Genomic DNA, 16,313 nt, shown 5'->3' on the forward strand with positions numbered 1-16,313 from the left:
CATGCACAGGGGTTGGTGAGATGATAAAGAAGAGGGTTTTTGTAGCCTCGTTGAGTACTCTACTGCTTGAAGATTTGGGATTTATGAATCAGTTCAATCTAAACCATTCCACCCAGGGCGAGCTGCTCTTCCTACACTCCTTGTTATGGCTGGGGTCAACTGCATGAAGTTCAACAAGGCCAAGTGCCGGGTCCTGCACCTGGGGCACAATAACCCCAAGCAGAGCTACAGGCTGGGAGATGAGTGGTTGGAGAGCTGCCAGGCAGAGAAGGACCTGGGAGTGATGGTGGACAGTCGGCTGAATATGAGCCAGCAGTGTGCTCAGGTGGCCAAGAAGGCCAACGGCATCCTGGCTTGTATCAGAAACAGTGTGGCCAGCAGGAGCAGGGAGGTGATCGTCCCCCTGTACTCGGCTCTGGTGAGGCCGCACCTTGAGTACTGTGTTCAGTTTTGGGCCCCTCGCTACAAGAAGGACATCGAGGTGCTTGAGCGGGTCCAGAGAAGGGCGACGAAGCTGGTGAGGGGCCTGGAGAACAAGTCCTACGAGGAGCGGCTGAAGGAGCTGGGCTTGTTCAGCCTGGAGAAAAGGAGGCTCAGGGGTGACCTTATTGCTCTGTATAAGTACATTAAAGGAGGCTGTAGTGAGGTGGGGGTTGGCCTGTTCTCCCATGTGCCTGGTGACAGGACGAGGGGGAATGGGCTAAAGTTGTGCCAGGGGAGTTTTAGGTTGGATGTTAGGAAGAATTTATTTACTGAAAGGGTTGTGAGCCACTGGAACAGGCTGCCCAGGGAGGTGGTGGAGTCACCATCCCTGGAAGTCTTCAAAAGACGTTTAGATGTAGAGCTTAGGGATATGGTTTAGTGGGGACTGTTAGCGTTAGGTCAGAGGTTGGACTCGATGATCTTGAGGTCTCTTCCAACCTAGAAATTCTGTGATTCTGTGAGAACCTGACGAGCTGTAGGGCTGGGAAGAGCCCTCCAGAGCCGCTGGGAGGCCGGGCCGAGCCGAGCCGTGCCGTGCCGTGCTGGGGCGGGGCGGGGCGGTGCCGCCGCTGCGCGCTGTGTGCTGGAATGCGCCTCCCGCCGCCAGCAGCGCCCGCTCGGCCCCGCGCCGCGCCGCGCCCCGCAGCAGCAGCAGCAGCAGCAGCAGGAGCCGGAGCAGGAGGAGCAGGAGCAGGAGCAGGAGCAGCCCCGCGGCCCCGAGCCGCCGGTGAGTGCGGCGGAGCCCCGGGGAAAGCAGCGAGCGCAGCCGGGCAGAGCCGAGCCGAGCCGAGAGGCGCTGTCCAGGGCTGATCGGCGGGGCGGGGGCGGCCGGGCCCGGCCGGGCCGAGAAGGGAAATGGGAAGGAAGGGAATGAAGGGAAGGGAGGGAGGAGGGAGAGGGGGGGGGGGATCAGCACCACGGCTAAGGAGCCGCCGCCTGCACCGCGCCGGGGCTGGGCGGAGGAAGGGCAGCGCCCCGCGGCCCCGGGAGGCGGCGATCGGCCGCGGTGACCTTGCCCCGGAGCCGAGCCCTGGTTTTGTGTCTTTTTTTTTTTTTTTTTTTTTTTTTTTTTTGGGGGTGGGGGGGGAAGGAGGAAGCGGAGCCCTCGCCTCGCCTCCGTGCCGGTTCCACGGCGAGGCTCCCACCCCCCCCCCTCCCTCCTCTTCCTCCCTCTTCCTCCTCCTCCTCCTCCTCCTCCTCCTCCTCGCCTCCTTCCACCCCCCGGCGGCGGGGAGGGCCGCTTTGTGTGGGCAGGCAGAAAATGGCCGCATGCCTGGCTGGGAGGGAGGGAGGGGAGCGGGGAGGGAAGGAAGGGAAGGGAAAGAGGGAGGGAGGGAGGAAGGAGGACGGGGGGAGGGCTGCGGCGGGGCACGGCTCCCCCCGGCCGCCTCCCGGCTGCACCCCCGGGGGGCTCCTCGGCTGGGAGGGGGGGCGCTGGGGGAGCCCCCCCCCACCCCCAGAGGGTGGCTTTGTGTGTGTTTTTTTTTTGCCCTGCTGTGTTTTTTTGTGCTCACCGCTGTTGCTTTTCTTCCTTCCCCACAGCAGCGCTGCTATGGCCACGCAGGTGCTGGGGCAGGCCGGGGGGAGCAGCCTGTTCCCCGGCGGGGCCAACCTGGGCATGGCGCTGCCCGGAGACATGTACGATCTTCACGAGCTGTCCAAAGCCGAGCTGGCGGCTCCACAGCTCATCATGCTGGCCAACGTGGCCCTGACCGGAGAGGTGAACGGCAACTGCTGCGACTACCTGGTCGGGGAGGAGAGGCAGATGGCGGAGCTGACGACGGTGGGGGACAGCAACTTCTCCGACAGCGATGGGGAGGGTATGGAAGACGCCCAGCCTGAGCAGAGCGACCGGGAGGCACCCGAAAATGTGGAGCTGAGCCCTCTTGAAGTGCCCAGCGTGGAAAACGAAGGGCCGGTTGCTTGCCCCGCTCCTGAGGCTCCTAGTGCGGACAAAGAGGCCCCGTTGGAGGCACCGGGTACTCCAGAAAGCACGGAGGACAAGTGTAAGAGCCTCAAGAGCAAGCCGTTTCGTTGTAAGCCTTGCCAGTACGAGGCAGAGTCCGAAGAGGAGTTTGTGCATCACATCAGGGTTCACAGCGCTAAGAAATTCTTCGTGGAAGAAAATGCGGAAAAGCAGGCCCAGGTCAAGGAGTCCGATTCCTGCACCACCGAAGAGGTGGATTTCTCCAAGGGCCCAATCCGTTGTGATCGCTGTGGCTATAACACTAACAGATACGATCACTATCTGGCTCACCTGAAGCACCACAACAAAGCCGGAGAAAACGAGAGAGTCTACAAGTGTACCATATGCACTTATACTACTGTCAGTGAATATCACTGGAAGAAACACCTAAGAAATCACTTTCCTAGGAAAGTGTATACCTGCTCTCAATGCTCCTACTTTTCAGACAGGAAAAACAACTATATTCAACATATTAGAACTCACACAGGTAAGCCTTTAATCTTCTTTTTTTTTTTTTTTGATGTAAGCTTGGTAAGTACTGTGAAACTGAACGGATGAAGCAAACCAAGATTCTTCTCTTTGCAGAGCTTGTTCCACCCTTGTAAGGCTTTCTTGTTGTACTTGGTGCTACCAGGCTGTAGCCTGTGACATGGGGGTTGGGTTTGAGCTCCAGTCTGCAATTTTAAGAAGGCCCTGACATCTCTCAATGTCAGGAGCCTGCAGGGAGGTGAAGAGCATCCTGTTTATTAATTGTGGGCAACTTTTTTGAAGAGGGCATGGCAAAGTGTGCGTGTGATGATTGCCAGGGTCTGCAAGGCCCTGATGTTTTGTGAGAACAAAACAAGCAGGTTGACAAAAGATGCCTAAATCACATAGGTGGTTTTGAAAACTGTGGCTTGAGACCAAGCTGGAACTTGACTAAGTTGTGAGTAGAAGAAAGATGATGCACCCATGCAAAAGTGCTCTCTCTTATCTACAAAGCCATAGTAAATGTTGAGTAGTGTTCATAGGCAATAAATTTCCCTTAATGGCCCTTACTTTTTTTCTAAGATCTGCATCACTGCAGTAGCCAAAAGTAGATGCATACTAATGTTGGCCTACATGGAACCCTCAAGTGAGACTTTGGCTTGTTTTCATGTCTTCTCCCAACGTCAGTTTGTAATCTCCAGGAAAAGTATGAGGCCCCTTTCAGCTCTGATTTATACCAAATGGATTCAGAGGGCCTTCAGTCGTGCAGCTGTGTGAGCTGGGGCTGCAGCTGATTAGGAAATACCTTGCTTTGTATCACAGAGCCTCCGCAGCCCCTGACGTGGGAAGTGCTGAAGTGCAGCCAAACTTGAGACTCCTTTCTGACTAAAGGCTGCGGTCTGAGAGGGGATGTCGCAGCCACATCCTCTTCTTAGGGCAGCGAGGTACAAGCGCTTTGCCTCCTGATGCCTTCTGTGGGCGGGGAGGGGCCATTCATACTTTACTTGCAGGTTTTTCGGAGAGCAGCCTTGCTAACTAGCTTCTGGTGTGGTGTCCTGGCCCGGTTCCTTTTGCTGGAGGTGAACAAAAACACTTGTCGAGTTGCTTCTTTGAAGTTACATCTCACACTGCTGACACTGAGTGGCTTTGAGGCTTCTGCTTAGTTTTCTGCAGCTGCCTGGAAGGGGAGGGCTGCACGCTTGAGACCTTGGAGCTGGGCCTGAGCCGAGGTGTGGTGGAGCACTGGGGAGCAGTTTGGGTTCACGAGCGTGCCTTAGGGGCTGCTCTGACAAAGGGTCTGCAGGGGCTCTCCTGATTTTTGGTATGTTAGGACATACTACTCTTAACAATAGCTGTGAGCCGTTGTTTGGAGGAGATCAGTCTTGTCTAAATATTTTTTCCCAAACAAGTAAACAAAGGTTATTTTAGGAGGTGTTAGGAAAATGGTACGTTTTGTCCTCCAGTGTGTTTTCATTTATATGTATTGTGGGAGATAACAGGAAAGAGACCAGGTAAAACTGACCAAATGTAGGAGAAACCTAAATAAATCATCCCAGGAATTCATTGCCAAGTGTGAGCTCATGCTGTGGTGCCTGTTCTACATATGTCTCGACCTTGAATTCATCCCTGCTCGTGTTTGTGTGACATCAGGTTCCCACTCTGATCTCTGAAAGCCCTCATTGAGTTTTAGGGGAACTAACCCTGAATGCATGCTTGAGGAAGCACCTTGTTATCACTGCAGCTGGGGAAGGCAGCAGAGGGTGATGGCAGCAACTGTAGAGCTGGGAAACTCTCTGCAAGCTCTGAGAACTGCAATCTTAAAGAAAATCAGTGACGGAAACTATTCAATACGATCCTAATTTCCCAGAGCTGCAGGCAGGGTTCTCTGAAGGTGACAGTTTTCAGCAGACAAGTGCTGCTGTTTTTTCATGACTGGTGAGCTGTATTAAAAAAAGAAGGAAAAAGAACAAGGCAAGTTAAACTATGTAGAATATCGTCCAATTCCCTTTTTCTCCTTTAAAAGTCTTTTGGTTTTGGTTTGGTTTGTCATGTCCTTTCATTGTTTTAATTAAGCTGAAGAAGAATAATTATGATTTTATGATTTCAGCACTTTTTGGTTCGCTCTGGTAGCTACTCTCTTTGCTAGCTGAAAGCTAGCACATGCAGGCCTTTCTGCCATTCTCACCTGATTAAAAATCTTTCAAATAAGTGGATTCCTTTGTAAACGTTGTAAGTTTTGTTGTGTATTGTTTGCAGTAACAGTTTTTATAGATTCAGCTTACCAAAATGGCAGTGAAATATCCCTCTCTTCATCCCCAAGTTTGTTTTCTGCTGGGTAGTGAACTGAAGTGGCTTAACGAGGGCACACACAAATGCCAGAGAGGGGAAGGGGGCTGCAGGCAAGGGCAGTGCGTGGTGGAGGAAGCATCTGAGCTCAGGAAAGCAGGTGGGTGTTACCTGCTCGCCTCGTGCTTGCGTCTCTGTGGAAAAGCAGGCGTGTGTGAATCTGTCCTAAACTAAAAACTGTGGGACAGGCTGCTGGCAAGCAGGGGGAACCTTGGGCAGAGGATGGTTTAAGGATCCTGCAGCAGGTCATAAGCTTGTCTGCTGGGAAAGCTAGCCCTGGAAGAGCCTGGTGTCTGGAGGAGCTCAAGGCCATCCCTTCCTCTGCTGGTGGGGTAGAAAGGACCCCATGTGTCAGGGACAGAGCCACCTAGAGTCATTTGTGCTCACTGGATGTATTAGAGCAAGTTTAGACTTGATTTACCCTCCTCAGGTACTTCCTCCTACTGATCCTGGAACTGTATGAAGTGCAAGACAGAATGCAGCATTTTATTTTATTTTATTTTATTTTATTTTATTTTATTTTATTTTATTTTATTTTATTTTATTTTATTTTATTTTATTTTATTTTATTTTATTTTATTTTATTTTATTTTATTTTATTTTTCCATTTTACTTACCAGAAACAATTTCTAGGAACCTTAACGAAAACTCATTTACTATATAAAAAAGGTGCCTTCTTCAGGCAGTCCCGGTGTTCGGTGCCTAGCTTCCAGCTGCTGTACTTTTATTTTGTTTGCTGTAGGAGATCTCTCTTGCTTGCCGCACTGTACTGGCAGTTTGATGGAAGCAATTTTGTTTCAAGCAGAGCTTTCAGGAGCACAGGAAGAAAAGCTTCAGTGAGGAGGTGATCTCAAACATGTTCACTGAGGTTGTTCTGCCTGTTCATTTGTGTAGAGTTGAGTGTCTGCTTTGGCTTTTGCCAGCTCAGGGTTTATTCTCTGAGTGTCTCGTAGAGGGTTTTTTGGTGGCCTGTTTGCATACAGCGAGCTTGTAAAATAACATTTGGTGAATAGGACTTTATAAAACAACCCTTGCAGCTTGGCATAAAGGCTCACTGCAAGCCCCAACCATTTCTGTATGACAAAAGCCCTACCCCTCCCTTGTACGTGACTTAACCTTGTCTTAACTGGAAATCTGGGGGGGGCAGGACGGGGTTGTGTGGTGCAGGAGGCTGTGATTGTTAGGGTGAATTCGTGTTGAAGTTGCTGATACAAACGAGTGGTAATCCAAATGATTTAATGGGAGGAAGGAAGGGGGGGGGATTTGTCTGCATTACCACGACTGCTCCTACTGCTGATTCAGCACAGACCAGCAGTGGAGCCTCACGTCGGATCCTAGCAGCTGCTACAGGTAAAACTACGCTCTGAAAGCAAAGGCATGGGCTGTGTACAGGGCTTCTGCTCCCGTCTGGATCTCAGTGGTTTGGGGAGGACGTTGTCTGTACGCTTTGATTGATGTAGCAAAGTGCTGCGGTGTAATGCTGACTATGCCCTGAGTAGTGTTACAGCTGAGAATATCCTTTTCCCTTCCCACCATTACTGCCGCCCCCTGTTAGGCGTATCTACTCTAAACTAAAAAGCATTTCCACAACGTGTAGTGGAGACAAAGCAGCCTACAGTGTGCTGGCAGTTTGAGGAAAAAAAATAAAAATAAAAAATTGGGACTTACGTGGACCTGCCTAACGGATGTTATTTCTAAATCTGCCGGCCTTTATTTTGGGCTTGTCTTCACTTGAAAAGGATTTTCCAAGTGTACTGCTAGTTACACAAGCTAACTCTCTCATGGAGGCCTAATTTATGGCAGGCTAGTTTCCATCAGTTCTCCAGAAACAAAAACTGCAGGTGGAGGAATTTGAGTCTTCAAAGTGCTGCTGCTGTGCTCGAGCTGTTGCTAGCAGTTTCGCTGAGCAAGGCATTGTGCTTGTCCACGTTCCAGCCAATTTCACTTTGCCAATAAAAGTTTGCTGGTATGTCCCAGCCCCTTGCACTTGCATTCGGGAAAATGCTTTTCTGAGATGTGGGGGCAGTTTCTCTCCACCCTTAATCCACACTGAACGTGGAGGTTTCAGGTAAGGCGTTACAGGAAGCAAAAATGTGCCTGGCTTTTTACACGGTCTGTATCTTCTGTGTGTCTTTGGACTGATGATGGGAAAACACTATAGAAAAATCAGCTCTGGTGGCTTATGACTTCCTCAAGGTGGCTGTCCTGATCCCCTTCTGCCTCAGGTTACTCTCCGACTCTAATATTCTGTCCCGTCATTGCAGTCCCACGTTCATAAGGCATGACACATCTGCTGGCTCAGCTCAGGCACATGCTTCTCGCCCTGACCCTTTTCTGAGCGATAACGTGTCTTGAAATGCAGCTGGGGGTTCTGTGACAGCCTGGCACGGATGGTTTGGGAACCAAGTATGGGAACCAGCTGCGTGTCAGTAACTAATCGCTGGTGTTTTTGTTCCCTTCTGTTCTGTTTTCGCAGGAGAGCGGCCCTATCAATGCGCCATGTGTCCCTACTCCAGCTCTCAGAAGACCCATCTAACCAGGCACATGCGCACCCACTCAGGTTGGTAAGGGGGTGGCGGTGGCAGCAGCATGCCTCAGGAAAAGGGGGTGGCTCTGGGTGAGACGAGGCGCTCATCTCGTCCAGGATAGCCTGAGCTTTAGCTGCTGGTTTTAACAGAGAAGGCTGTCCTTACCTGCTAAAATAATACTGTCATTCATACAAGTGTTAATGGGGGAATATATATTTTTTTCTTTCCCTTCACTATCCATGATGTATTCTGAGGTTCATAGGACTGCTGTAGTAGTCTTAGTCTAGTAGTAAACACAACATTGCAATGATGTAGGAACAAATTCTTGCCCTCTGTCTGCTGCAATACCTCGGTTCAAATCAGTGAAGCTGGGAGAGGTTTGAATAGCTGAGAAGCTCCCCTGTGATGTTTGTTATCTCATCGCATCGAGGAGCTTCGAGGAAACCCTCAGTTTTTGCTTAGTATTACAAAAAGATTCAAAGCAGTGCCTGCTTCTGGCAATGAGCAAACTCAGGAGTTTTTTTTTACAAATGATGATTCAGTCTTGTGGCACTATGGGGCAGAATTAGCAATTTTCACTAGCATTTATTTTCCATCATTGATCGCAAAGCTGTGGTGTTAAAAACATCTGCTCTCTTGTGAATCTTTTTGTTTTGTTTTGAATAAAACAGCAGCATTTTTTTCTGAGCTCTTACTCCACAGTCCTGCGAAACGCAAGCACAGGTGTACTTAGTGACCCTTTTAGGGTAGCTGAGGTAGATGCTTTGGGCTTGCTAAAATCTGAATTGACCAACCCTAGATGAATTCCCATCCCTGGCAAACAGTAATAAAAGCCTCATGAACAGTAGCTGTTTTGATTTCAATAGCTGACACCAGAAGGCATTTTTAAGTGTTGTGGGATGGGGGTTTGGACCCATTGAAAATAGCCAGCTTAAAAATGATGTGCCAGTGTTTTGGTTAGAGAATTTTTCAATTGAATTCTTTCAGAAACAAAACCAAAACCAGCCAAACAAACAAATTTTTTAACTCAACCTCTGGGCTAAAAGTGAATTTGCAAATGGTTTGGTCAAAACTTACCGAGCCTGGAAACTATTTCCTGAACATCCTCTTCTCCCCTTGTCTGTGCAAAGAAGTCTGAAATCCAAAGGGGGACAAGGAGTGGGATTTGCCCTTGGTCATTGAGTTGAAGGTCTGGGAAGGAGGGCATGAGCAGTGCTGACAGGAATGGGATTGCACATAGGAGATTGCTCTCAGGGTTTTTTTTATTAACAGCTGTCATAACTTCTGTTGCCCTTCTTGCCTTGCCCCCTTGCCCCGGCCTTTCTGTAGCAACTTCTGAGCAACTTCCAGATTCTTGCAGTTCAAAAGCTGGACTTTTAGGGCAAACCAGTGCTGATTTTAACTATGTTCAAGTGTGAGGCAGTGAAGTGCAGTGCTTTATAGTCCGCTGCACTTTTATGTAGCTGTCTTGGCCACCTTAGTGTGTCACTTCCACTTGCACAGGAACGTCGGATGTGGTTGAGGTGCCAGACACAAGCTTTCTGTGTACAGTGTGTGCGTTACCTGTTGGATATGGCCTTCCAACATTTCTGAGCACTCTGTGTGGTTGGAACAGCCTGTTGAAGCACATATGAGAGTGGGACTTCTTGTCCTCACTGTCTATAACGTGAAGCTGTTGTATGAAGTGTAGGTGAATAAGGTCCACCCTTGGCAGGAGTATGCCCAGTGAAGCACCTCAAGGTTAAGCTCGTGGAAAAGGTCACTGGGAGTCGAGGAGGAGGTGAGAGGAAGGAAAGAAGATGGGCTGGATCAAACCAATCCTTCGTTAAATAACAAGGAGATGCTGCAGGCAGAAATGAAGTGTTCTAGGCTCCTCAGCAAGTGTCACCAGCCCGCCTTGCCAGGGAGGCAGCACAACCTGTTGCAGTCTGTGTGGCTGACACACAAATGGACAGCGCAGTCACGGCGATGTCGCGTTAATTGCAGGCTGCTCAGGTCTCCTGAGTCATGGGGCTTCCGAGGAGCAGCATGAGTCGGGGCAGCGGGCTGGAGGGATGGCACAAATACTATTGTACCATGGACATAAGGGCCTGGGGTGGCTTCTCAGTGTGCCTTCGAAGTGGCATGCACTAGTTCCACAGGTCAGTTTTGAGATGCTGGTTTAGGGCTTGAGAGCATCCCGAGTTCCTCAGCTGAATTTGCCTGTGTACAAATATTCTCAGAGTATTTTTGTATCGATTTATTGTGCTGAAAGTGTTTTTCCTGCGTGCTTTGATGTGTAAATGGAAAGCCAGTTGGGCTGCAGCAGCGTGTGCTAAACCTAACATTTCGAAAACACTTATGCAAGAGTAACTCCAGAAATGTAAATGCAGGTTTCAGTAGTAACGCCATGGCTTTAGAATGCCTAGGATTGCCTTGCCAAGAGTAGCCCGCAGCCAGCACGTCGTGTTTGAAACATAAACTCCAGCAAACTGAGCTATCAGAGGCCAAGATCAGCTAAGCAGGGTGTTTCTCTCACAGGCGTTGGTTTTTGCTAGCTTATTTTCCCTTACTTCTTTTCTCAATGCAAGCATGAAGTACGCTAACTCTGTGTAAAGTTGGACTTTTTGAAACGTTTGTGTGAAACTGCTATTCATCCAATGTTGCATTTCGTTTTTCTACAATGCATTCAATGGACCAGTTGGGTATGGATTCCATTTGCTAATATTACTGTAGAGGGATCTCTGCCGGTATGTATGCATAGCCAGAACCCGTGGCGTTGTTACTGCTTGTTTGGTTGTGGATCCCTTTCCTCCCAATCCTTGCCCCTCCTCTCTTTTTTTTTTTTTATTTTGTATATCGTTTTTGGTGTCTCGTGGATGTGTTTGTGACTTGTGGATTTCCTATGTTGGTAGTGTTTAATTTTAAAGGCGCATGGATCATTTTGTTTGCCTTTTTGAGTTCCGTATCTCCGTGCCCGTATTAGCACAATGCCGTTTCCTTTCCACCCCCGTGCTCAATAATCATCATCGTTCCCTTCCGCCCTTCCTTCCTTAGGTGAGAAGCCATTCAAATGTGACCAGTGCAGCTACGTGGCCTCAAACCAGCACGAAGTGACTCGGCATGCGCGGCAGGTTCACAACGGGCCGAAGCCTCTGACTTGCCCACACTGTGACTACAAAACAGCCGACCGCAGCAATTTCAAAAAGCATGTTGAGCTCCACGTCAACCCGCGCCAGTTTCTCTGCCCTGTCTGTGACTACGCGGCGTCTAAAAAATGCAACCTGCAGTACCACATCAAATCCAGGCACCCCGACTGTTCAGACATCACCATGGATGTCTCCAAGGTGAAGCTACGGACTAAAAAGAGCGAAGCGGACTTTGCCGAGGGCGTTAACGACAAGGCGGAGAAGGAGCAAACGAAGGGGGAGTCGGCCGCAAAGAAAGCGGAGAAAACTGTGAAAGTGGAGAAAAAAGAGAATTTAGCAAAGGAAAAGAAGCCGGCAACCAGCGTTTCGGCAGGCCAGGTGACAACCAGAAGTCGGAAATCAGCTTCAGAAAACAAGGAGGTGGATATTAAAACTGAGAAAAATGCTGAGAAAGCATGTAAAACAAAGAAGATCAAAAGAAAGGCAGAGGCAGAAGTAAATTCCTCAAAGCAAGAGCCTGCAAATGACACCTCAGCAGTAACAAAAAAGAAAAAGAAAGTGGAAACTAAGCCCAAAGACTACCAGGAAGCTCAAAAAAATGAGGCACCGGAGGAGGAGCCTAAAAAGCAAAATTCCTGCCTTAAGAAAAACAAAAAAAAGAAAGCTCTGAAAAACAAGCACAGCAGGAAAAGCAGTCGACCTGATCAGGAGAAGATGGAGGAAGAGGAGATGCCAGACGAGTGTCCTCTTAGAGAAGAAGATGGGGGTGTGAAGCCTGACGGTCTGAGCGGCGACCAGGTGAAGGAGCAAGATCCTGCTGGCCCAGCATCATCAGGTGATGGTGGTGGTCACACTCACGAGGGTGAGAGCGTCAGTGCTGAAGGAGGTTCTGCACAAGAGCCTGGACAGCTTTGTCTGGCAGAGCAGGATGCAAACGCAGACAGTGAGGTGAAGGATCAAGGCATGCCTGCTGCAGCAGAGGAGAGCAAAGACGCCGACTGTGAAAAAGAGGAGAGAAAGGTGGATACGGAGGAGAACGCTTCCTCTGAAGAATCTCCTCAGGAGGCGTCTTCTGAACACACGTCGGATGAGCCCATGGACGCGTTACCAGATCTGGAGCCTGAGAAGGAGCCAGAGGAAACGTGCGTGGCAGAAACTGTGAGTAACCCTGACCCGATGGACCTGACTAAGGCACGCCTGCCGGCGACAGAGCCCACGGGAGATGCCGTGCCAGCACCTGCACCCCCAGAAGGGTGCGTTCAGAGCCCTACGGTAGCGCTGGCCTTACCGTCTCCGGGTAACGCAGCAGGGAATGAATCTCAGGAAATGGAGGAGGATGAGGGCATCCACAGCCACGAAGGCAGCGACATCAGCGACAACATATCGGAAGGAAGCGATGATTCGGGGTTGAACGGCGCTCACTCTGTGCCAGAGGAAGCCAGCCCGAAGGCATCAGAGGGAGCTGCAGACAGCACAGTGGTCAGGGAGAACTATGTGTGCATTTTCTGTGACCGCTCGTTTAGAAAGGAGGGCGAATACAGCAAGCACCTCAATCGCCACTTGGTCAATGTATATTATCTCGAGAAGGCGACAAAAGGGCAGGAGTAGAATTAAATAGTTGTGGTTTTGGGGTATGTGTATCTTTTGTAAGATCTTATATAGCTCGTGTACAGATGCTGTAGATTTTTTTTTTTTTTTTTTTTTTTTAAGCATGGGTTGCTTTAGAGTCTGCGTTGGGATTTATTTTTCAGTTGAAAATATTTTTGACGACTTTTTATGTAATGAACTCATTAACTGTTGGATCTCCTCGTTAGAGAAGGCAGGTAGGGCGTATGAGGCCGTGTCCCGTAAAGTCTGTCTGCTTCTAGTCCGTTAGCTTATGCAGTTATTTTATAAATAGAATTTTAGGAACAAGACTGTAGCAACTCATACACAAGTTGGATGTTTATAGAGCCGCTGACAGTTGCTTTTTGTTCTAGCAGCCAACTCATCTCTTTCCCCTCTCCTCTGCCTTTGTTTCAGTTCTTCGTAATGTCTCTGGACGTTCAAAGTGGTAAAAACTACTCAATGTTTTTTCTACCAGGGTGATAGCTTCTATTACATAAAAGAGCACTTTGTAAAAACAAATCAAAGTTGGCTAGCGATGAACGTGACTGTTGGAGATAATTATAATTGTGAGTGTACATTTCAGATCCCCGAAGTGTGAACAGTGAGCCAAAATTTGGGGTTAGTCCTTCCAACTTTTGATTGGAGAACCTGTCTTGATTAATGTCTTATTAACTATGATACATACTTGGCTCCGCTGTGGGGAAGTAAATTCGTTATTTTTAATTTTCTGCTTTTTTTTTTTGTGCTTTAAAGGCTTAAAATATTGCACATTGTTTTTGTTTTTACCTATGCAGTTTAATCCTTTAGAAATAGCGCTTGTGCAGTACGTGTACACTTTATATATGCATGTTTGGTTTTGTTTGTGTAGCCATTTTTATTTCAAAACATTCAGATTCGTTGCTTACCATGGGCCAGTTTTTTTTTTTTGTGATTCTCTTTACTGCATATTTTTCTTGTTTTTGTGGGGTATTGCTACTTGTGCATGAAATTATGAATTGTTTGGCTATATATTTTTGACTAGCTTTAAAATTTTATAGCTGTTGAGCAAAAGGATACCAATGCAGTTTCAAAACACTATTTTTTTTTTTCCATAGAAATGCCACTTCTGGTATTTTTAATACGTATCCAGAAGAAAAAATTCTAATTTCTAATTTGGGATCACCAGACAGGGCAATGCGTGCTCTCAGTGGAAATGTCTGCAAGTTCTGCAAAGTCCATCTGATCTGTTTTTTTCCTTTTTAATTTCCACAATGGACAGCAGTCAAACTTCATGAACTTAAAAAATAAAATAAAAATGTAGCACTGATATAAGTATGGTTCATCAAAATCTAATGTCTCACCAAAACCAACCAACCAAACAAAAAAACCCACAAAAATAACTGGTAAGCAACAAACCTGGTATTAAAACTTGTAGGAATTCCTGCTCCTTATTCATTCAAGTTGCGTTTAGTAAAACCATCCTGCTTCCATGCAGAGGGAGAAACATGTAAGATTGTGCTCTTAGGTCTGTGTGCAAGAACCATCACTGCAGGAGTTTTTAATTCTAAGCAGATTTCTCTTCTGGTGCACAGAAACATGCAAGAGATTGCATGCCTGCTGCTTGTAGTAGTAAAATGTGAACAAAATCCAAATAAGCAGGGAAGCACAAAACACTCCCATCTCATCTGTGCTGCAGAACACCACCGTTAGCTCCCTTTTCAGCTGGAGCAGTTGGGGGTAGCTTCTTGTCAAATCCAAAGAAGCAAATTTGGAGGCAGGTGTTTGGAGAGGAGAGATCAATCAGTATTAGTGTGTTTTATGACCTAAAATGTTCTGGACTATACCCCATTTTGCTCTGCCTGTCCCTATATCAGCTTCTTCTCCAAACAAACCCTCTTGAATGAATAGAGAACAACAATGCTACGTTGCTTCTCCTTTTGGGAGAGATCGGTATAAAAGGAGGCCAAAGATTTGAGAGGGAGGACATCCCTCGTGGCAGAAATAAGTTGTATAGTGAGATTTTGTTTGCTTAGATAGCATTCAATCCTTACCTTGGCTGTGACAATCAGTGTCAACTAAAGATCACGTTGCAACTATATTTATGTTAAACGTTAAGAAAATAAACCTAGATGAATTGTTTTCCTAGACAACCAGTTGTGATAGTCTTAGATATTTTTTTTTCCCCAGTGATATATAATGTTGCCACCATTTGTGAGCAATGTGAACAGATGCTGGGAATTCCAGTACTGTGTAGAGATTTTATAGCTCCCCTTTGGCATTTGCCATCTTCTGAGAGACTTCAAGGACTTCAGCTATGTTCAGATAAACTTGTGGACTGGCCTGATAGTTTTTTTTTTTTTTTTTTTTTTTTTTTGTTAATTTTAAAGGAAAGTATGGTGTAGACTGACTTGAAATCTCTCTTTATGAGATAAAAAAGTGTGTTTTTTTGAGATACTCCTCTGGACATTTCTGGGAAGTGGTCAAGGTTTTAATGCGTGATCTACCAAGAACTCTTTGAAGACAACGGTGCTTCTGTTAAGCAGTGTTTTATCACAAGATAATCTTAATATTGGAATATTAAGAAGAAAAGTCTACTTTAGACCCTTACCAGCAATGTCCTGAGATGCCTACTGTTGGGTACGTAGCTGTGTTGGAATTATCTGCTTGGTGAAGGCCAAGATTTGGGAGTATGTTAATTAAAGCAGCAAAGATTTTACTGTGTTGTGTATCTAAAATGTTAGAAATGTCTAATAATGAATATTTGATGTGGAGTGTATGAATTAGGTAACCTACCACACGTGGGGGTTTTGCATTGCTGTATCTCCTTTTTAAACAATGACTTCTGTCTCTTTCAATATTCTTAAATTATTCTGTGTCAGTTTGACCAATACTAGCAATTTCTTTTTGTCTTGATGATGATAACCTGCACGAGTGTTCAATTCATGGCCGCAGGGAGTAGCACCAGGACAGCTCTGCACTGCCGGTCCTTGGCTGAGCAACACAGTGTGTGGGGTTTTTGCCTGTGTGGATCCTCCGTACACTCAAAGTAACTGCCCTAAGAAACGATCCAGAAGTGGATTGCACTCATAATCCAATGTTTTTGGGTTTTGATGGTCTAGGCTGAAACTTCATTAATTGAAAAAAAGAAGGTTTGACAACTGACAGGCCAGTTAAGATGTGGTAGCGTCATTAATTTCAACAGACTTAGATTCAACAGATGTAGCTGAAAAGTATTAACCAAATTCAAGTTTTCTTGAATGGCAGTTCTGTAGATATGTGGCATACGTACAATATTAACAGAATCCGAATAGCTTATGGAATTATTTTATGTGTACATATACTTCCTCCCTCTAAAATTATACTAGCTAACAAACGTTTGTAAGCTGGCACGGAAATGTGTTTGTGATGTTTGGTTGCACCATGTTTGATGCTTTTACAGTGCAATACTTGTATTCTCTGAATTAAACCAAAGGTAATTTTTTTTCATGCTCTTTCTACTGTAGTGCATGACAGCCTTTTCTACGTTTTTACTAGATGTAAAACAAGCCAGATCGTACATCCTGTTTTTACTTAAGACATGTATAAGTCTTTTGTCCAAAATGTAGTGTAAAGTTAAACTAAATTGCATTATATTAACCCGTACAAGTGTATTTTCCTAAGCATAGTTATGATTAAATAAACTTTATTAAGGAACTTGCAGCTTCTATCTACTACTTATTAATTAATAGCTACCAGAGATGTTTTTAACTGACGGCAGCAGCAATGCAAGCATCACTGCATCTTTAAGCCATCAGGACAGAATGATGT

At 46.8% G+C, this 16,313-nt stretch overlaps 1 protein-coding gene across 3 annotated transcripts; it reads left to right on the forward strand.

Moving 5' to 3' along the window:
- The first annotated feature begins 1,038 nt into the window (after window positions 1-1,038).
- REST (RE1 silencing transcription factor) lies at window positions 1,039-16,205 on the forward strand. Of its 3 annotated transcripts, none has more exons than XM_027455887.3 (4): window positions 1,039-1,210; window positions 2,026-2,936; window positions 7,740-7,823; window positions 10,828-16,205. In XM_027455887.3, exons 2-4 carry the CDS (start codon window positions 2,036-2,038, stop codon window positions 12,525-12,527), a joined length of 2,685 nt encoding a protein of 894 aa, XP_027311688.2. In that variant the 5' UTR covers window positions 1,039-1,210; window positions 2,026-2,035; the 3' UTR covers window positions 12,528-16,205. The 3 variants fall into 3 exon arrangements, with proteins under 3 accessions (XP_027311688.2, XP_027311689.2, XP_038034909.1); XM_027455888.3 differs by having other exon boundaries at window positions 2,029-2,936; XM_038178981.2 differs by lacking the exon at window positions 1,039-1,210 and adding an exon at window positions 1,416-1,516.
- Window positions 16,206-16,313: the final 108 nt, after the last annotated feature.

The sequence above is a fragment of the Anas platyrhynchos genome, chromosome 4, assembly GCF_047663525.1.
Source record: "Anas platyrhynchos isolate ZD024472 breed Pekin duck chromosome 4, IASCAAS_PekinDuck_T2T, whole genome shotgun sequence".
Lineage (NCBI taxonomy): Eukaryota > Metazoa > Chordata > Aves > Anseriformes > Anatidae > Anas > Anas platyrhynchos.

Coding starts and splice junctions, on each gene's coding strand:
- REST (XM_027455887.3), top strand. CDS start 2,036: ATGGCCACGCAGGTGCTGGGGCAGGCCGGGGGGAGCAGCCTGTTCCCC. Junction 2,937..7,739: donor ACATATTAGAACTCACACAG/GTAAGCCTTTAA, acceptor CTGTTTTCGCAG/GAGAGCGGCCCTATCAATGC. Junction 7,824..10,827: donor GCACATGCGCACCCACTCAG/GTTGGTAAGGGG, acceptor TTCCTTCCTTAG/GTGAGAAGCCATTCAAATGT.